General features: G+C 36.2%; 2 protein-coding genes across 26 annotated transcripts; one reads left to right on the top strand and one right to left on the bottom strand.

Annotated features, from left to right (window-relative positions):
* Positions 1–2,920: 2,920 nt before the first annotated feature.
* On the top strand, positions 2,921–14,428 carry LOC147513008 (E3 ubiquitin protein ligase RIN2-like). 6 transcript variants are annotated; one of them, XM_086595995.1, is made up of 14 exons: positions 2,955–3,002; positions 3,154–3,465; positions 4,424–4,501; positions 5,356–5,442; positions 5,554–5,675; positions 7,439–7,535; positions 7,640–7,745; positions 9,402–9,559; positions 10,651–10,788; positions 10,895–10,962; positions 11,461–11,688; positions 11,780–12,164; positions 13,399–13,500; positions 14,112–14,428. In XM_086595995.1, exons 2-13 carry the CDS (start codon positions 3,226–3,228, stop codon positions 13,453–13,455), a joined length of 1,764 nt encoding a protein of 587 aa, XP_086452121.1. In that variant the 5' UTR covers positions 2,955–3,002; positions 3,154–3,225; the 3' UTR covers positions 13,456–13,500; positions 14,112–14,428. The 6 variants fall into 6 exon arrangements, with proteins under 6 accessions (XP_086452117.1, XP_086452121.1, XP_086452120.1 ...); XM_086595991.1 differs by lacking the exon at positions 14,112–14,428 and having other exon boundaries at positions 2,921–3,002; positions 13,399–13,820; XM_086595994.1 differs by lacking the exon at positions 2,955–3,002 and having other exon boundaries at positions 3,133–3,465.
* Positions 14,429–15,102: 674 nt separating this feature from the next.
* On the bottom strand, positions 15,103–19,055 carry LOC147513007 (LUC7 N terminus domain-containing protein). 20 transcript variants are annotated; one of them, XR_015215175.1, is made up of 11 exons: positions 18,866–19,047; positions 18,649–18,777; positions 18,525–18,564; positions 18,377–18,452; positions 18,103–18,303; positions 17,816–18,022; positions 17,316–17,741; positions 17,171–17,221; positions 16,968–17,039; positions 15,691–16,070; positions 15,103–15,593 (listed from the first exon to the last, which is right to left on the bottom strand). XR_015215175.1 is itself a non-coding variant. In XM_086595997.1 (8 exons), exons 1-7 carry the CDS (start codon positions 18,906–18,908, stop codon positions 17,358–17,360), a joined length of 1,080 nt encoding a protein of 359 aa, XP_086452123.1. In that variant the 5' UTR covers positions 18,909–19,047; the 3' UTR covers positions 15,103–16,070; positions 17,316–17,357. The 20 variants fall into 20 exon arrangements, 3 of the variants coding, with proteins under 3 accessions (XP_086452123.1, XP_086452125.1, XP_086452124.1); XR_015215178.1 differs by having other exon boundaries at positions 15,103–15,496; XR_015215181.1 differs by having other exon boundaries at positions 15,103–15,496; positions 15,806–16,070.
* Positions 19,056–20,813: the final 1,758 nt, after the last annotated feature.

Below are 20,813 nucleotides of genomic sequence, written 5' to 3'. Positions count from 1 at the left end.
ATCGTCTTATTCATATATATTGGCAACAATTATGGAGAACCTAGAGTTAGCTATATCTTCATATAGTGTAACTTCACACAAATTATTCACTATTGGATGTAGTTTAATAAACCGAGATAATGATGGCTCCCTTTAAAGCACGGACGCACTAACCCATAGGCTGTGTCCGAGTCGAACACGGGTCGGACACGGACGCAGTCAACTAAACTGGACGCGGGTCGACATAGTTAGGACGCAGATTTTGACCCAAAAAAATAAAAAATAAATCAAAATAATATTAAAAAACTAATTTTTTTTCATTTTTTGTTTTATTAAGACTTATGACATGTTTTTAAATTTTAATTATGAAATATTAAACTTAATTTTGTGGCTATTTATCTTTAATAGTTTCGAATTTATGATTGTTGATACATTTAATTTAGTTTTTAATGTTCAATTTATATAAAATAAAATTATAAAATACTAATTAATTTCCGCGTCCTTTGTTGCGTCCGCGTCCTATATTTTTGAGATATAATCGAATCGCCGCGTCTGTGCAACATAGATGGCTCCTCTTCCAATGACGCAGCCATGATGTTTGGATTACCTAGTAAATTGATATGTATGTTTGAGTTATGCAACTTGTGCAAATTATGACTATGAATATCCATCAATGTTGTAGGGTTTGTAATATCATAAGAGAAAAACTCATGCAAAATTTAGGGTTTGTGCAATCTGTGAGAGAAATTTTAGTATTTTCATATACCAAAATTGATTCAGTTTTAGGCTTTAATGCGGCAAGGTTCCATAATTGTTTCCTAAGTTTTATTTTGCAAGTGATTGACTTGATTTGGACGTGGAGTTCTACCGCTGGATGAAATCGTTGTGTCCTATTCAGGTACATTTTATAAGGCGTACGTGGTCTTGAATCTTTTCCCCCCACCAGTAGTTGCAATTAGGATTAACCCCCCCTCCTTTATAACTTGAATTAGTGATCCCTCCCAAATTGACGGTCAAACACAGTCTACTAACTTTTTCCATCATTTTACCAGTCAAAACACATTAAATGACATTGATACCCTTTTACTTTTCCATTTTTTATTATTTTGTAGACCCCACAAAATTATTAAAAAAAATGATTTCATTTTTATTCACTTATTAAAAAAATTGAAAATATTTGTTTTTTTGTGGGTCCTACAAAATAATAAAAAATAAAAAAAATGAAGTGAGGACTTAGTGTTTGTGTGACCCACATTGTTTAGAGATTTTTTTTATTATTATGATGGGGCCTACAAGAAAAAAAATTTAGTGTTTGTGTGACCCACTCATTGTTTTCGCCTAAATAACCCCTTTTTTTATTATTCCAATCCAATGGGGCCTCACAAAGAAAGTGAAAAAAAAATCCAATTTTATTCTCAACCAAAAATTAATATATATATTTTTTAATTTGCGGTTATTTGATATTTTTTTAAATTTTCATGTGGCCCACAAAACAAAAAAAAAATATTTTTTTTGTATTGTGAGCCTCACTTATTTTTTGTTTTATTGTTTTCTAATCATTTCATTTTTTTCGTTTTTATTCACTTATTAAAAAAATAGGGAACATTTGTTTTTAAAAAAAAATGAAGTTAGGTCTTAGTGTTTGTGGGACCCATATTTTTTAGAAATTTATTATTTATATTATTATGATGGGCCACAGGAAAAAAATCAATTTTAAAAATATCAAGTTAATTTAGTTTTGACTGGTCAAAATGACGAAAAAAGTTAATTGGACTACATTTGACCGTAAATTGGGGGAATCACTAATTGCATTGGTGGGGAGTATTTCAGTATAACCCTTTTTTTATAAACTATTATTGAGTTGTATGATTAGTAAAATGGACATTTTGGCAATGGTATCCTGGTCATATTGCAAAAACGGAACAACTCAAATTGATGGATGTTGTTATAGAGTTCGAGATGCGAGAATCCCTTTACTCACAACTCACCCTAAGGTAGTTTTTCTGCTAACTCAATATTTAGCAACCTAGTCGATCACCCTCCATAAACTTAACTGTGATCTTAATCTATTGAGTGCCTTTTATTATCTATTGGGCAGATGGATTCCTGGATTGGTAATAAGGAGAGGATGTTAGTTTTGAATAGAGAAGACATGTATCACTGCAGAGAAAAATGCATGGGCCACTTATTTTGCAAAACAGGGAACCAATGTGGTCTTCTCCAACGGTCAACTTGGAATGATATTTGGATTTAAGTTTTTCTATTAGTTATGTAATTATTTCTACCCAGTCCTATATTGTATGCCAATTTTCAGGGAGCCTTGAAGCTAGGGAGGCTAGCCGAGTCTTTAGATGTTGGTATTAATGCCAAACGTAGAGCAAATGGACTTCTTCCTCGTGCGGTAAGGGTTTTCTACATTTCTTGAACTTCATCATGTTATTTCGGCAATTAGAGTATGTGAACCCCATATTTGACCACCCCAAGTATGTAGTTACTGTAACTTGTGATCATCGTCGTTACAAGTTGGCATTATTATACAGGTCTGACAGTCTGACCACAGCGCATGAACTTTTTTAGGTACTGAGTGCAACTTTATTATTGATATGATATACTACAAAGATCGGTTTTATGCACTAGACATGGATGGAGAAATTTGGGCGTGTAAACGGTGTTAAAAGTTGCACCACGTATCAGCAAGATGGGTTCGTGGAGCCATAACTATATAATATGAACTAGTAAGTAGTAATATGAGATGGGAAAAAAAAAAAAAAAGTAGTAATATGAGATGTGGTGTGAAAAGAATACGACCTTGCCTTGGTCTCACGCTGAAATCGTACTAATTTAATAAAGATAAAGACAAAGTATGTCTCAAAGTTTCAACTGAAGAAATATATCGGCATAAACGAAATATATGGTGAAATATAGCGACATCTTCTGCTATATAAATAAATAAATCACGTGTCCCCCAAAATCTCGTATATAAAAAGAGAGAAGACCAATCTTTTCTCCTCAGCCCAAAACCGGTACGTATTTTTTTTTTTTTAATTTTTTTGTTAATTATATGAATTCCAGTCACAATTTTATCTAGAATTAGTTGATTGATTGAATTGTTAATCCATGATTTGAGTTTGTTGTTTGTTGTCTGATTGATTAATAAATTATGTTGTTTTGAAGGTCTGATTTGTGATTGCAGCTGATGAGGTTGTGTGTGTAATGCATACAACTAACAAGTTGTAGGGCTTCGATATGGGGTTGTATTTATTACCTATCTCTGCACTTTGTACAGTGGCAAGTCTTGTAGGGCTTCAATTGTGGACGGTAGTATCATTGGAGAAATTCAACTTGGATGGCTCGATTGCTGAGAATGTCATTCATTCAGGGAATGCTAGCCATGTACTCGATCTACTATTGGGTTCTCACGTTACAATTGCTTTGCTGGCGAATTTTGTTCTCAATGTATTTATCTTTATGATTTTGTGTTTAAAGGTAATCTATCGTCTTTCATCCTAATTTTTGGTAGCTCAAAATACATAATTAAAAATAAATTCATGACTTTGTTTATAAGTTTAGATCGGAACGTTAGCTTGCTTAGTTACTTTACAATGGTATCCTTTTTTCGAGGAAAGCGGCTTCCTGTATGTGGTGCTTTTCTTCTACTCCAACTATCGTTCATAAGTATGTATGTAATTTTTCTATGTGAGTTTGTGTGAGTCAATCTTCATGAAATCTGAAGCTAGTTCTCAAAACTAAATCTGAAGTTAGTGATACGACCTAGAGACTGTTCTATGCCCATTGTACTAGGCCCACAAACGTTTTCATCTATTTAACTTGTGGGACCAATTTCACCTTGATTCCAAAATGAATTAAGGGCTAATTTTTTGTGGATATGATCTCCCCAACATGGAGATCATCCTCATAGAAAATCATCTCATGTGGATATGTCTAACCATGCAAAACATCGTGCCCAATTTTAAACTTTTATCTAACAGTCCACAATTTTATGATTTCATAACAAGTTTTGACAAGGTTAGACTTCTTAGAATGTGCTGATTTTTGGGGAGTGTGTTCTCCATGGCGAGGAGATAATGTCCACAAAAAATCACCTTTTAAATCATCTTTCAAGTCCACATTTTCCTTGAATGTGTACACAATGTGGCCGTCAGAGAATGTGGCTCTATCGGTCTATCCCTCCCCATCTCTCACCAACAAATTCTCCAAAATGTTTCCGTTTTTGAAACGTTCATGTTTGCCTCATTTTTCTCTAGCAAAGTATTAAGGCCTGGCAGTTAAAAATTATTAAATAAATAATTAAACATGCATACAACTATACAAGGCTATATTGGTGAGACAAATTATTTTCATTGTTAAAGTGATCATTGTTTTGTTTTAATTGACATTGCTTGAACATTGATTAATGTATCTTTCTTCTGCTTGTTACATGCAGGCTATATTTTTTGTGAAACTAAATCAAACGGAGTCTCGAAAAGTGCTGGAACGCCTTATAAACTATCTTGTATACAAGGTAATTATTGTTCTTATCTATCCAACTATAGATTTAATATTTCATACCTAGTCAGCAGTAGGAAATTTTTATCAACATTGCATCATGTCTTTCTCTTTTTACCAATGTGTGCTTGTTAATCATGAACATATATGTGTCAGTAGTATGACCAGGAATTCAGGCTTTGTAATATGCTTTTCATGTAACAAGCCATTATTTAGTAAAATCTACTTTAAGTAGTTGCTTCTGCATTTGTGCGTCCTGCATTCCTGGTCATGTTATTTGCTACACCCATTGGAACTTTCGGCTGCAACTACTTTACAACAGTAGCATACTGCATTTGCTGGTAGCTGGTAGAACTAAAACATGTGGATGAATTTTGACATAAAATGATGTTCCATTATAAAGATAATTTGACAAAGGCTGTTGCTAGATATCTGTGATCGAGTGCGATGGTAGCAAGGTCTTTGTGATAGAACACAATATGCTGGCATTGGCTGAGTTTGGTGATCCCAACCTTTGATATAGCAAACCTTGTAATCAAGCTTAGACATGGTTCTCTAGATAAAATCTTTTTCTTCAACTGATAATTGCCTAGACATAAGTTGCTTTTTCAGTTTTCATAAATACTAGACTTGCTCTAATTGGGGATGTTCCAAGTACCACTACAATATCGATTTTGTCCTTCGTTGGAAAGGTGATGTACTTGGTAAATCAAAACCCCCTTTTAAGATTGGAAGAAGTTTGGAGTCCGAAAATGCAGAGACACATATTGTGAGTGAGAGAGATTTTTGTTATGCTGCTAATTCTGAAGGTACTTCATTCCCAGTGCGCTTCAGTAGTATTTAGTGCCTAAATATATCCATGCTAAACAGGGTGCTTTTCTTCCATTGATATTGCCACCGACAATCTTTCAAGCTGTGACTTGGACAAGTTGGTTAACAGTTCTTTGCACCTTAAAGGTATGCATTCGTTACTTCAGTACGTTTGGATTGTTTCTGGTTTTATGCAGATTGCAAACAACATGAATAGTTTCCTATCCATCATTACCATTAACTGCACCTCATTCACAGATGTTTCAAGCATTGGCTAGAGATCGCCTTGAACGGTTGAATGCATCTCCTTCTGCAACTCCATGGACATATTTTCGAGTTTTTTCGGTGCTATTATTTGTTTTGTCCATCGATGTCTTCTGGTATTACTTCATGACTTTTACTTACTATACACAAATGTTTGCAAGTGATGATCTTTCTTTAAATATATATTTGATCATACTATACGACTTAGTAGAAAGTAATTTGCTGTCTGTTTCATGAAATCTAATTGTCTTTTGTGGTACTAGTTTATTTTTTTGTTTTAATTAGTTGGATTAGTGTCTTTGATGCCTATCTCGTTAGTATGACAGGTCGTCCTACATTGTGCTGTTTACTCTTTCCTTATATATAACACTGATCTTCCACATATTGAAGAAACGAATGACTCCATTGAAGTCAAATATGAGACAAGGATGCAAATGGTTTGAAAGTTTTTGTAGAGGAAAATATTGAAGAAAAGGCCTTGGTTTCCAGTCTTATTTGGGATGTGGCTTCATTGTTAAACAAACATAAACTTTGTTTATTTGTATGAATTAGAGTCGGGAGTTGGGCCTGGTGGTCATGGGATCAATTCCCATCAAGGGTCTATATAGAGCTTTTATTTCAATCTATAGGCAACTAGCGACCTAATCTACCATATTCTTCCCTATAGTTTTGATGATTTCCACAAGACACAATGCCATATACTGGTAGGGATGGTGTCCTGTGTCACGGGGTTCGGGCCCAAATTATATGGCATTATTTCAGGTATACCTTAACATGTTGGAAATTAATCCAGAAATTTTTGTGATCTCTAAACTGTGAGATCTCCAAGATTCCTAGTTGTGAATCCATGAATTCAAGGAAAAGATGTTGTGATATTCGGGAGGGGAATTTGGTCTCACATACTTGGTGGATTGTTACTAATTTGGTATCAAAACCGAGGGTGGCTCGCTCCTAAGGTTGTGGAATTGTGGTACTTGATGGGAGTTTAGTCCCACCTCTGATGGGAAGCCATCTTAGATCCTGGATAAATTGTAAGTTCTACCACTTACTAGTGTTGAGGCCTTTTGAGAAAACCCCCACCCATAATTAGGCAAGCTTTGAGGTTGGGCCATTTTGTGGCCAAGCGAGGACAATATTGACAGTTGGTACTTGGTGGTGAGTTAACAAATGTCACCTGTGAATTTTGTAGTCTGTAGCACTTTCTAGTGAAATTACATATATATATATATATTTTGCTTGGTAAAGATGAAATCTCATTAAATATGAAAAGAAAGTAGGCCGAGAAAGCCCTACTATTACAAAGAAACAACATAAAACTAAAAACATAGCTACAGGAGGCTAACCCGAGAACTACAAATTATTCTACTTCTAAATACAAAAGTCTATCCCATCTCACCACAAAATACTCAAAAGGGATACTCCTAAACTCTTTAAAAATCTTAGACCACTGAAATAATAGAGCCTTAATAGATATGATAATCTCCTGCTTAGATGCGGAAACGCCTTCAAAGTGTCGACGATTTCGCTCAATCCAAATACCCCACAGAATAGCAAATGGTAATAAGCTCCAAAGACGATTGCCTGATGAGGTAAAAGGACCATGACCCCAACCCTTCAACGAATCCACCACTCGCCCAGGACTCACCCAATAAATACAAGACTCTAAATGGAAAGAAGACCAAATGTTCCAAGAAAAATGACACCCCAACAAAACATGATTTACAGATTCACCATCTTTCCTACACAATTGACAATAGTGTAGGAACAAAAAATTATATATTGGTAACTTTCTTTCCTCATACAAAAAATTCAGAAGTGAAATAATTGGTTGAATTCCGCTGGCTTGATATGACTTTAGCTTTATGTTGATGGTCTACAGGATAAGAATATGTATGCTTATATACAGATCTTTGGGTTCAACTATGTTTCTCCTGTTATTCTTTGAGCCTCTCAGTATTGCTTTTGAGACGCTGCAGGTAATTCTTGCAATAAATAAAATCTTCATACCAGCTTTATGTCTTGAAGCTTTATTTGGGGACCCAATATACATTGGCCACACTAAGACTTGTGCACTCTGTAGGCTATTATGGTCCATGGATTCCAGCTCCTTGATATGTGGCTCCGTCATTCCGCAGAAAGCAACACAAGTTGTGAAAGATCCCATCTGTTTGATAAATTAGCAGCAGGTATCTCTTGAAAGTTCACTATCTCTATTTCTTGCACTCAGTTAATGAGAAGGGTTAATACTCTATTTACAGTGTTTCTCGTCTCTGTTGTTTTCACCTCTTTATTTATAGAATGGTAGATTTCAGTTTGATACAGAAAATAATGAATACAAAAATGTCAAGTGTTGAGTGGATTGGTTCTGTATAGGCATTGAGTCACTTCCCAAATGCATGTATAAGAAATTTTGGCATAAGTAAGCCATAGCATGCAATAATCTATGCTCTCATAGAATAGAGTACTTGAGGACAAAACAGAAAAAAAGGCGTTGAGTTGTCTAGTGTTGAGTGATAGAATGGCTAATAATTTACTTCCTTGAGCTTTCTGTGACATCTGCTGACAGCGAAGAACTTGGTGTGGCAAATGTTCCTGCACATGCTAATGGCATATTTTGTGGAAAGCCACGTATGCAGTTAATCAATGCTCGAATCTATTTACAGGAAAACCTAGTGTAGAACATTTGTTGCTTTGGCTCTATAACCTACTTTTATTGAGCAGTCAGCCATTCATCGACTTGCCTTTTTACTGTTTTTCCATAAATATCGGATCATTTCTTGGATTTTGAGTGTTATCAATCTTGAACTGTTGTGTCATACAAACATTTCTTAGGATTTTGGAAACATTTCTTAACTGAGAATGGGTTATTTGGAAGATGGATATCAATTTTTGGATCTTGGATTGATAAGGTGCTTCAGTGGTATAACAATGGGCAGCACTATCACAAAGGCTTGTTCAAGCGGTGAAGTGCTTATCGACCAAAAATTGAGAGATGTGAATCTTAATATTTTAACAGGCCTTGGAAAAGAATATGGAGCTATCTGCATGCTATTGAAGTCAGTTTTGGTTGCTAATGAGCCTAGAAGCCATTAGGGATTAATAGGTTAATCAGGGGTTGATTGGGGATTAAATTGGATAATGCTATATCACAACCCTCGAGTAACACCTCAAAAGTAATAGAATAAAATGGTCCTTACAAATATTATTAAAGTCTATCTAATAAAAAAGTTTGGTGTGGGGCCCACAGGGCCCCATCCAGCGGCTACAAATCCTTCTCACAAGTTACAAGTTATGACATGGCATATCCAAAGTTTTATAGAGTATGTGCAGTTTAAAATGTTAATTTGAAAGAGTACTGGATCATTGTTGATTTGGTCAACAATGGTTGCTTTGTGGGTTGGGCTTTTATCATTTGGTTGGTTGGGGTTTTTTGGGTCTAATTTGAAACAGTGCTGTGGGCACAGGCTATATACTAGTATTATAAAAATTATATCAGCTCATGAGCTTATTTTTATGTCTTCAACATTCTCTTGTGATTATTGAGAATCCTTTTAACTCTGCGCTAATTGTACGGCTAGCTAGCAGTAGTAGGGCAATGGTTTAGTCCTAGACTTACGGTTTCATCCAATTAACCCGGACTTGGTGTTGTATCATTGTAGTTTGCTTTCGAGATTTGTGCCTCGCCATATAGTTTTTGATACTCTACTAAAATCCATGGCCTCACTCTTAGTAGAACATTCTAGAACAGAATGAATATGGTCGCTTGGTTTCAGCTGATGCTTTTAATTACTATGTTTTATTTGCAGTAGTTCGTATTTCATTCTATTCTGGTTTTCCTGTAGGTTCTCTGTGGGAGTGGAAGGGAACACTTATTCGGAATGTTGGTTTTTTCTTGGACATAATGACCTTGTTGATGGCACTTTGTCATCACTTTAATGTATGGTGGCTTCATGGCATGGCGTTCCATCTTGTGGATGCAGTCATATTCCTAAATATCCGGGTATCTATTCTTATGCATTGTTTATCTTATCCTAACAAAGTTTGGTGTTGGGTAGACGGCAGACACCCTACTGGCAATTATTCTGAAAAGACAATAGCACTGAGATCATATACCAACTATGGTTACATAACTTTAAGCTCTGTTCCCTCTTTAAGCTTCAAACCTAACAAAAAGAACTATTCTCCACTTGGAGTTTTTATTACGCCATATAGGGGATTTACTTGTAGAACACAAGCAACAAAACCAGAAAATAAACCTGAACAACCTACATACTAATTAATCTCTTTGTGCAGAAAACAACCCCACCACCTTAAGATTTACAGCTCTTGGAGCACCTGAGAGATGAATACACAAGCCATTGATTAATAACAAGTTTGGGGCTATGACTAGATGCAATGGAGATCCATTGAACATCATATTCTCTCCAACAGCTCTATTTTCACTATTAGTCCACAGACAACTAAGTGGCTTTGAGTGTACAACTTATTAAACTAGCAAACTAACAAAGAGGAAATTTATATGTAACTTCATGTTGCTTCCTTGTTGGGTTAGCCTCAAAAGCTCAAACTTCCAAAGTACTCATCAAAGATGCGTTTCCAGCCTAAAGTAGAAGGCTTTACCACTGCTGCACCAACCCATAGTCATCAGCAACACGCATATATCGGGTACGGTTTGCAAGAAAGTTCAATCTAGAGCTTGATAATCCCGACTAAGAGGTTGGATCTCTAGATCTTTCAAAGAGGTGATCTGATCCGACACTAGAGCTCAATTTGAGAAGCTCTGAACCAACCTACCAACACCAAGAAGGAACGGTTGGTCTCCATCTTTTGATTGTAACTCTAAAATTTGAAAGTTTGGATAATTGTGGAAAATGCGAAGGTCTAAGTAGAAGGGAGAATAGAAGCTCTTAGATCTGAAAATTTTGCTTTAGATGATAAATAAAAGAGGATAAGAGAGGAAGACCGTTAAAATTCCAATGGAGCTTCTCTCCAAAACCAATCTTAAATGATTAAACCTATTAATGGTTGCAATACAGAGACATTTTTTTAATAAATTCTTATCAAGTCCTAACTGGCGTGCGTAACGAACAGGCTTTGGGCAGTGCTATCATAAAGAGAGTCAGAGGATTTATCAAATTGACTAGAGCTTTACGTACTCTTCATGGGGCACTTCCTGACGCCACATCAAAAGAGTTGGAAGCGTATGATGATGAATGTGCTATTTGTAGGGTAGGCCCCCCTCTTTCCTTACATTTTTTTTTTTTTTTTTTAAATTTCTACAGTATAGAGTAGCTTTTCATGTCTCTGACAAAGTGATGTATTGTGAGAATATCAGGAACCAATGGCCAAGGCTAAGAAACTGTCTTGTAATCACCTCTTCCATCTAGCTTGTTTGAGGTCTTGGTATGATCTGCATCCTTCTCGTGTATTGGAACTAATGCTGTTACTTTTGCTCTTCTGCTTTTTACATTACAATTTGTCTCTATTACATTTTGTTGGCATTTCACTATACATTGCCAGATTAACTTGATCTAATGATCCAAACATCCTGTTTAGGGGCTTTTCGTTGAAACCAATGTCTGAGATTTTGAGTGGAGAAAGAAATAATTGGATTGGAAATACAAACAAACTGAATGAAGTAATTAGTTAGGACACTCCTCTCTTCTTCTTTTGTTTAATAGTTAATTAATTAGGACACTCCAAAGTCTAAACATGCAAAAATGCATGACATCATCTTCTTTTGTTCCTGCGTCAGATGGTTTATTTCCTACCAACACAAAAATACAAACAGAAACATGTGTAGAATCTTGTAAATATCAATTGCCACCATCTTTTTCTTTTATTTTTTTATTGCACTTCTGCACGAATTCCTCTCCATTGATGTTGAGGTTACTGTGTCAGGTTGGATCAGGGTCTAAGTGAGATCTACTCATGCCCGACTTGCCGAAGACCACTTTTTGCGAGTAGTGAAAGTAGCCCGCTTCCTCATCCTGGAGAGGTGTTAACTGATGATCAACTTGCTCATCAAAGAGGTTCTGGATTGGACCGCACACTATCACCTGGCCAAGGCCTGCCTGTAGGAGCATTCCCTGACCAGATACAGACCCCTTCGGAGAGTATGCCTTGGAGGTTTTGTTCCTTGCATCCTACTATTGAGGCCATTGTATTTTACTCAAATTCCTATTACAAGCTATTGCATCCCTTTTTTTCTGTGTTGTAGAGGGGCTGGGCTGGATTCAAGGTGGACACATCCCTGGACAAGCCAGGGTCTTGATGGTGCTGGTCCATCTAATGCAATTACATCAGTTGGGTTGGGCAGAGTACAAATGATGATGAGACAGCTTGCTTCTGTGGGTGAAACTTATGCTCAAACTGCTCTTGAAGATGCTCCATGGAGCCTTTGGCCTATGACACACCCTCCGACTGTCCCAGGTTCCTCAGTTCCTACTCCAGCAGCAACTGCTTTGAGATTTACTGGGAGAAATGGTGGTTTGCGTTTCAGAAATGCACCGCCATCTGTGAATGACAACATATCAAATATCCTTTCCATGGCAGATACTGTACGAGAGGTGCTGCCCAACATTCCGGACGAAATAATTTTCCAGGTATTTTTAGTTAGAGTTTTATTTCCATATCCGGTTTCTTCCCAAATCTGGTCATTTCCCAAATACAGGATATTGTGCCACGAGGTGGGAAATAAAGTATCTCTTTACTGGAATGTCTCTTTGCCCCTCTTGCCAAACCAAGTTAAAGTAGGAAAACAGACGTTGTATCAAAATTAAACTCTAAAAGAGCAGGTCTAAGAGTGTTTGTGTTGACTTCATCTCCCATGAACCTCCGGTGCCAACATTTGACCTGCTTGATGAATTAGACTCATTTGGAGGATATCTCATCCTTATGTACCTATCTTTAATTATATTAATAAAGTTATACTTTACCGATCAAGAAAAAAAATTAGACTCATTTGTTGTGAGAGATATCCCTACATAGAAATCATCCTCACAGAAATTCAGAAAATCAGCAAATTTGGATAGGAGGGTTTGCAAAGGATAAGAAGCTGTGAAGCTTTCATTCTTTCACACAACTTGACGAGGTAAAAGATATTCAAGAATTGATTACTTGGAGATTTATTTTGTCTTCGCTAGATTCATGTAGTATTCAAGAATTGATTACTGGAATGTCTCTTTGCCCCTCTTGCCAAACCAAGTTAAAGTAGGAAAACAGACGTATCAAAATTAAACTCTAAAAGAGCAGGTCTAAGAGTGTTTGTGTTGACTTCATCTCCCATGAACCTCCGGTGCCAACATTTGACCTGCTTGATGAATTAGACTCATTTGGAGGATATCTCATCCTTATGTACCTATCTTTAATTATATTAATAAAGTTATACTTTACCGATCAAAAAAAAAATTAGACTCATTTGTTGTGAGAGATATCCCTACATAGAAATCATCCTCACAGAAATTTAGAAAATCAGCAAATTTGGATAGGAGGGTTTGCAAAGGATAGGAAGCTGTGAAGCTTTCATTCTTTCACACAACTTGACGAGGTAAAAGATATTCAAGAATTGATTACTTGGAGATTTATTTTGTCTTCGCTAGATTCATGTAGGTAACACCCAAAAAAAAAAAAAAAAAAAGTATATGTTCACAGAAGTATATGTGTACTTGCACAGATGCTGCCATATTAGTCAAAGTTCTGTTCTGTGGGAAGAAGTTTCTTAGAAACAGAGAGATGCGAGAGGGGTCCCCAAACAAAGGCAAATTTTCTATTGTGCCCAGCAAGATTTTTAGGTGACTGTTTGAGGCACACCTAATAAGACATGTTCAAACTTTGCAGGAGTTGCAGCGGACAAACTCTGTTACTGTAACGGTGAACAATCTGCTTCAAATGTAACTGGAAGTTGGATTCTCGTGTATAAATGAAATGAATAATTAAGAGGTTCGTCAATCGATAGAGGCCTTCCCCTTTTCTACCTTCTCTTTTTTCTTTTCTGTTATTTTGCAAAAAAAATTCATTACTAATTCACTTCATACAGAAATATGTACATAAGGACATGTTATCAAATCAGGAGTTACAGGAAACATAATACAGTTGTAAACTCTGTGTGATCTCTGGTTAAGATAAAGACATTAGTATAGGCGGGCAACCTCAGGTGTCCAGTCTGAGTTTCAAGTTGTGTAGTGGAAATATCGTCTGTAAACTATACACTCAGAATATGATACATGGAATTGTAGAGTATTTGTTTGTTTGTACTAGAATGGAGACTGTAGCTGATAATATGTGCTGTCCAGGGAACAATATTTAATTATTTACCATTCAAGGAACATGTACACTTGAAGAAAAATCCATCTTGCAGGTTTAGGAAGAACTTGCAATGTCTTTTACACTAAATCATTTTTTGAAGAGGCTTGAAACCATAAGATGTTATTCGTTTAAAAACAAATTGAAATTTATCGGATACAAGAACTGGGGTTTCAATTTGTTTGTGCTCCTCATTTGTTTATTCATTGGCAAGGCATTTAACATCTTTTTGTTAAAAAATGTAACAGATGGAAAAATGTAATAAGCCTACAAAACTGCCGTCAAACGCCTCGAAGCCGCAAAATGAGAAATGGCCAATTCAAATGCACAGACCTTGGGGCACGTGACTAAGAAATGAGACTGTACTGTACTTATCGAACAGTGAAATTTTACCACATGTAAATGATGTAATAGGCGATTCTAGATTTCTAGCAAACAACATTTTAAGGAGTAGCAGTGTTTGAAGTTTGAACTGGAGACAGCTCTCCCCTGTTCAACACAAAACAGGTTTCCCCAATTCAATTATTCAAATTAGAAATTGGTAAAGTCAGTGATTCAAGCGTAACTTTGTTGAAAAAATTGGTACAACTCGGTGGTTTTACTCAACCCAGCCGAATTGACTCAGCCCAAACATTAGATACTTCTATAGTTTTTCAGATTTTTCTTAACAAAAAAACCCGGACGGGTTATATTTGAAATGGGACGAGTGTGGTCCGATTCAGTTCAGAAAACCAGAGGCTGAGCTCCACATATTCTGTACAGTCAAAGTGGAGGATCAATTCGGTGAAAGATGACCCCCATTTTGCTCCTGCTCCTACAGGAATGGCTTTTGTTTTAATTTTCTATCTGCTTTTTTAAGTCGATCCTCGAGAATAATGACAGTTATATTGTAAAACCAAATTGTGACGAATTTGGCAAGCAGATAACTCGTTTTGAAACCTCTGACACAATTTACAACTCTTGATAGTGGGGATTTAAAAAGCGGATTGTTGCAATACCGATTTGAGGAATTTGCCAGAGTGATTCCCAGAGTACAGATAAACTTCAATTTATAGAATAACTACAAAAACCCAAGTATAAACTTTCCAAATCAGCTGAAGGATTATTAAAGTAAGATCAGTAAACTCCCGACCGTAATGCCTATTTCATCCTCTCACTAATATTTACTACTTGCAACAGCTATACAAAAGCGCTGGAGTTCAAACTCCTAACCACACTTGATTACGATCAAAGTTTCAGTTTGCTCCCAACAATAATAATGACTCTTGATTACGACCAGAGGTCAGAATTTCTGATAATTCTATGAGCTGTATTTAAAAAGCAATTTTAATAACAATAATAAGCTACATGCCTACATGGCAGTGCTCAGCTAAATGGTGGATTCATAATACGAAAGTTACCCAGTCTATTCGAGATGTTCTGCAGAATTTTCTGTGGGGGCAGCAGACCATATCCAAACAGGTGTCACTTGATTCTCTAAGCCTAAGGATTCACCTTAAGTTTGCCTCTGCTGATGTAGTAAACCCTGTCATATCAAAACGGTTGGTGATGCACAGCTTTCACTCTATTGGAGATTCATTTCATCTGCAACGCTAGCGCTGTAATTTCCAGCACAAAATTTGGAAAATTTGACCTGTTGGGAAGTTAACGAGAAACTGAGGCAGCCAATACAGAAACTAATCCCCCAAGACAACATACACTGCTGTATAGCAAAAAACTATAATGCCAATCTTGGGACAAGTAGAAACTCGGGTTATTTTTGAGATTAGTAGTAACTAGTAAGTTTTCGAAGGAAATAGCAAATATCAAAGTCTAGTGGACCATTACTTGTCATATGCTCCTAGAGCAACTTGCTCCGCATTATATGAATATTTCATCTCTCAGTAAACGAGAAAAAGAAGCCCTCTGGCATGATATATCTTAACAGATTAAATACTCCAACCTTCAAATCATGGCAAGCTCAGAGCGCCTACTTTGTTTTCTGTCACAATAAGTATTCCATGCCTTTACCAACACTGAAGATAGATGTTGCACAAGGAAAGAGAGTTAAATTGGGACCTGCATTACGATACATTCAAAGACATTTATACTGAATGATGATCACACCATTAACTTGGTACTTATCTTTTCATACAAATTAGCCCAGTGTCTAACTCTAATTCCAACAACTTTTGTGAGCAGTGATTTCCAGATATTACATCAGCCACCTGTAAATAATGTCTATTACTTCATATTATAAATGAAATTATATTTAAATCTAGTCATCACTTTTGTAATTTTACACATGTGACGCGTTAAATGTACTGATAGTTGAAGACAAGTAAAGTCATATGTAAGTTTTTCCCCCAGTATATCATCATTTTTGGTTTAGTAAATGGTGTTTACACACAAATATATAATAGGGGCTGAACAGCTAGCCATCCCTGCTGGACACCCCAATCCAAAAGTGTACTAGAGAAGGAATTACCGGCTGATTTCTTGTGGATATGATCTCCCCACTATAGAGATCTTGCACACGGAAATCCACTCATTCGAATAAGTCTAACCTTGTCAAAAAGTGTTGCAAACTGAAAAATCGTGGACCCTTGGTAAACCCTAAAACTTGAACACATCCTTTGACATGGCTGTGCATGTTCAAATGAGCTGATTTTGTGTGTGGAAGATCTCCATGGTGGGGAGATCGTATCCACAAAAAAGTCAGCCATTATTTCAGTGGGTAGGAATACTTTTGGGTTGGGGTGTTTATTTGGGATGGCTAGCTATCCTTCCCCTTAATTAGTTCACTACAAGAAAAAGAAAAGTGTTGCCACCTACGACTCGATGAGCTTAAGGTTACAAAAGGCACAACAGGATAAAAGAAATGTGTGTGCATGAATATCATGTACCCCTATTGGCTAACGTCAGGATATTATAAGTTGTCAACTCGTTGCATATTCTGCCATTTAAACCACGCTTCCAGTGGCAGATAATTGTCAGGATTAACTTATTGAAACCCTAATATCCTATGTGATGCATACAAGTAAGGTTTGTTCAATTTGCATGGATATGACTCAAAGACTTTGATCCACAGCTTTGGATATGAAGTTGTGAAATTCATATGTTACCTTGAATCGTTGAGAACGATCATCATCTCCCTCAAGCAGCTTCACTCAAGTTAATTTAAGGGATCTGTCATCCTAATTACTCGACAATAAGTAATATGCACACACCCAACAGACGTTCACAAACAATGCATAAAACAGAAATTTAACTTCATGTCAGACCTTAACTAGATACTGAGATGTTACAGCAACATAAAAATACCTACCTCAATATTGATTGACAGAGTGATGGTAGTACAGTACTAGTCTCAACAGAGCTGTGAAATGACAGAAAAAAGCTTTACTAATGAAGACATTTTCACTTGGGGATTCCAGATAATCACAGTTCTGAAGTGTCAGATAGAAAGCTACCTCATATTTTATCCCAAGCTCAGTCGAATAGTTACTTCCGCCCTAATACGGGCGCACTGGGCTTTTTGATAACCTCCTGTGACCATGCCTAACAGGGGATCGTGACCTGCTCCTCCCACGACCTCTTTCCCGTGTCATATCTATGCTCCCATTGCGATCACGATGCCTGTCCCTCCCCCAGTCCCTTCCATTCCTGTAGTTGTTGTTCTTCCAATCACGGCTTCCTCTGCCACTCCTCTCACGAACCCTTTCACGTTCCCAGTCACGTTCTCGGTGGCGATCGTGATCTCGCTCATGATGCCTATCTCTCTCCACTGAACTACTTCTAGCTCTGTCATTAGTTTCCTTCTCCCTTTGCTTTTTACGTTCTTCTGCTTCCTTTTCCCTTGCAAGTCTTTCCTCTTCCCTTGCTTTCTCTTTAGCTGTCTGCAAAACATATTTCAAGTTATATATGACCCATTTGGATGACGCCGAACTCTGCATGTAGAGAAACCATTTACCTTATGTTCACTGATGAAATCGCGGACCATACCATACCCAATATGTTGTTTTCCTGTCACATGAGACTGTGTCCTCTCTGCAGCATCATTTGCCACAAGGAAAGAGCCACAGATCTCGCAGAGTGCCATCTTCTTTTCCTGAGTGAGCAAGAGTTTATCATTCTGAGGTAGAGTCAAGGCCGTCTTCTCCACATTTAACATGTCAACCTGTAAAAAAAAAAATTAAAAAAAAAGGTCATAAGTATTCCCAAAAGAAAATGTAAAGGAGTTGGTAATTGCCGCAGCACCTTCCTCATGAGTGCCTCAGCTTCATCAACTTTGCCTGCTTCGCCGAGAGTTTCGACTTGCTCTAGCAGTTTCTTTATCTTTTCTTCCAAAATGGTTAGCTGCTCAGATTTCTCACCTAAAGCTGGAGCAGCTGGTGGTACTTCAACCTCCTGCGCTAGGCGATTCCGACCACGCCTAACTTTCCTGTCTAAGTCCATCACCTGCAAAGGAGTAATAAGCATTAATAACCCAAGTAACAATGAGAAGCGTTTAACAAGATGGAATGAAACCCACCAATCTCTCGCAAAACTGTGCGAGCTCAGCTTCGAACTTGGGCACATGCGCATCGTGTCTAGGGGACTTCTCGAAACTAAGAAGAAAACCAAAATGAGTCAATCCATAAAACCCATTTCGCAATAAGAAGGAATATTGTGAATTTTACCTCTCTTTGAGCTTGGGATCATGAATTTTAGGGCAAGGTCCTGACACACCAACAAATGAAATTAATTAAACACAATTATAATTCAATAATTGAAGAAAAAGTAATTAAAAAGAGTGTAACTGACCTAGATCACTTCTGGTGTTGACGAACAAATCGTGAGGGCAAAACCGGACCATATAAGATCCACAAACATCTCTATCATCCCAACATATTTCCCTATACCCTTTTTTCTCTTCATCCGTCAGATTCCGAGCTATTAATTTAAACACACAACCAAAACTAATGATTAAATTAAAATAGAAACAAAACAGAAGTTAATTTAGTAAAAGATAAAGTCATACCTGCACCCATTAGTTCATCAAGTAAAGCTCTTTGAGCATCCATCCGTTGAGATTCCAAGATCAAATATCAAATCTTTATAATTTTTTAGGGTTTTCGCAGAAACAAATAATATTATCCCCCTGCGCGAGATAATATAATTAAGCTTTTAAAGAAACCAAGCTTTTTTCCAGCTTATTACACTAGTAGAAACCAAATATATATATATATATAGGGCTGTGGGCCACCTTACCCACTTTATGAGCCCGGCCCAAGCCCAAGATTGGTAAGAATTCGGGTTTTCTTATTATTTCTCACTGTTCTAAAAATCGGCAGACCGACTAGGCACTAGTGGTTTAAAAAACATTTATTTGCATTTTTACATTTATTTGAAAAGTCCCAAACGACGGCCACAACCCAAAAGCGGTGATTCAAAACGAAAATGATACGCCGTTCGGGATTTGGATTTTGAAAAATATAAAGTTATTTTTGGGCTCTTGACCAGGTGTGGGAATATCGTTTAGACTAAGTCCCAAATGGTGTGGCAAGTCGTTCGTTTGGGACTTAGTCAAAAACTCCAGACCTAGCCAGGTCGTTTAAGTTTGGGGTTTTCGAATCCAATTTTTTGTGACCAATGGCATACTTGTAATAATTGTTTTTTTATAAATTTTTTGAGACTAATGACACACTTGTAATAATCGTTTTTTTTTTGGAGTCTGCCCAACACAAATTGGGGTCCGTCAGTAACAAATACCTTATAATATAAGAGTTAGTCTTTTCTCTATCCTATGTGGCACTCTAATATGAAAGATAATATTTTCTAATAGCCCATGTACATGGAATCTCTTTGGAGAGTTTGAGTATATTTCTAATTCTTATATTTGGAGAGTTTGAGTATATTTCCAATTCTTATATATTTTATCAAATAAAAAAAAAATTGCTAAAAAATAAGTGATTTGTATAAGGTAATTTCCTATTACTAATCAAACACTTTTAGTGTTCCAATTCTTATATATTTGATTAAATAAAAAAAATTGCTAAAAAATAGGTAATTTGTATAAACTAATTCCCTATTACAAATCATACAATTTTAGTGTCTATGATAAACCACCGACTTATTTCGAATATATCCTTAACACGGCCTCAAAACACAGTTATTAAAAACAATTATACAAAAAATAACATCACAAAATATATAATAGAAAATGAAAAAAAAATAACGGCAAAGCAATAATGACAAATATTTTAAAATATGTATAATACTGAATGAAATTAACGTCAAAAAATAATTAATGGTGAACCGAAAACTGGATGCAAATGTATCAAGCTAACCTCAAATAATATTTAACGGTAAATCGAAAACTGGATGCAAATGCAAGCATTAAACTAATCGTAAAAAGTAAATAATAGAAAATCAGAATATGGATACAAATGCATTAAACTAACCTCAAAGAATAATTAACGGAAAATCAAAACTTGGATGTAAATACATCAAACTAACATCAAAAAATAATTGTCAAAAAATAAGAAACTGGATGCAAATGCATTGAGCTAACCCTTAAAGATTAAATTAACCGGAAATCGGAAACTGAATGCAACTGTATTGAACTAACCTAAAAAAAAAAAAAATTATAAATTGGAAACATAATGCAAATGCGTGGAACTAATCTTAACAAATAATTAACAGGAAATCGGAAATCGGATGCAACTACACTGATCTAATCTCAAAAAATAAATTGGATGCAAAACTTCAAGAAATAATTAACAGAAAATCAGAAAATGGTTGCAAATTCATTGAACTAATCTCAAACAATAATTAACATGAAATCGGAAACTAGATGCAAATACAACTTTATCAAATAAAAAACGAGAAATAAAAAACTGGATGCAAATGCATTAAACTAATGTCACAGAATAATTAATGAGAAATCAGAAACTGAATGCAAATGCATTGAACTGACCTCGAAGAAT

The sequence above is a fragment of the Coptis chinensis genome, chromosome 3 (assembly GCF_015680905.1).
Source record: "Coptis chinensis isolate HL-2020 chromosome 3, ASM1568090v1, whole genome shotgun sequence".
Lineage (NCBI taxonomy): Eukaryota > Viridiplantae > Streptophyta > Magnoliopsida > Ranunculales > Ranunculaceae > Coptis > Coptis chinensis.
This window is presented reverse-complemented; position numbering and strand designations above follow the sequence as displayed.

Bases quoted from the DNA above. Each gene is read 5' to 3' on its own strand.
- LOC147513008 (XM_086595995.1), top strand. From the start codon at position 3,226: ATGGGGTTGTATTTATTACCTATCTCTGCACTTTGTACAGTGGCAAGT. The intron at 7,536-7,639 runs GTAATTCTTGCA...TGCACTCTGTAG, and splicing joins TTGCTTTTGAGACGCTGCAG to GCTATTATGGTCCATGGATT. The intron at 11,689-11,779 runs GTTTTGTTCCTT...TCTGTGTTGTAG, and splicing joins TCGGAGAGTATGCCTTGGAG to AGGGGCTGGGCTGGATTCAA.
- LOC147513007 (XM_086595998.1), bottom strand. From the start codon at position 18,908: ATGGATGCTCAAAGAGCTTTACTTGATGAACTAATGGGTGCAG. The intron at 18,453-18,524 runs GTAAAATTCACA...TTTTCTTCTTAG, and splicing joins GATCCCAAGCTCAAAGAGAG to TTTCGAGAAGTCCCCTAGAC. The intron at 18,023-18,102 runs GTGCTGCGGCAA...TTTTTTTTACAG, and splicing joins CTGAGGCACTCATGAGGAAG to GTTGACATGTTAAATGTGGA.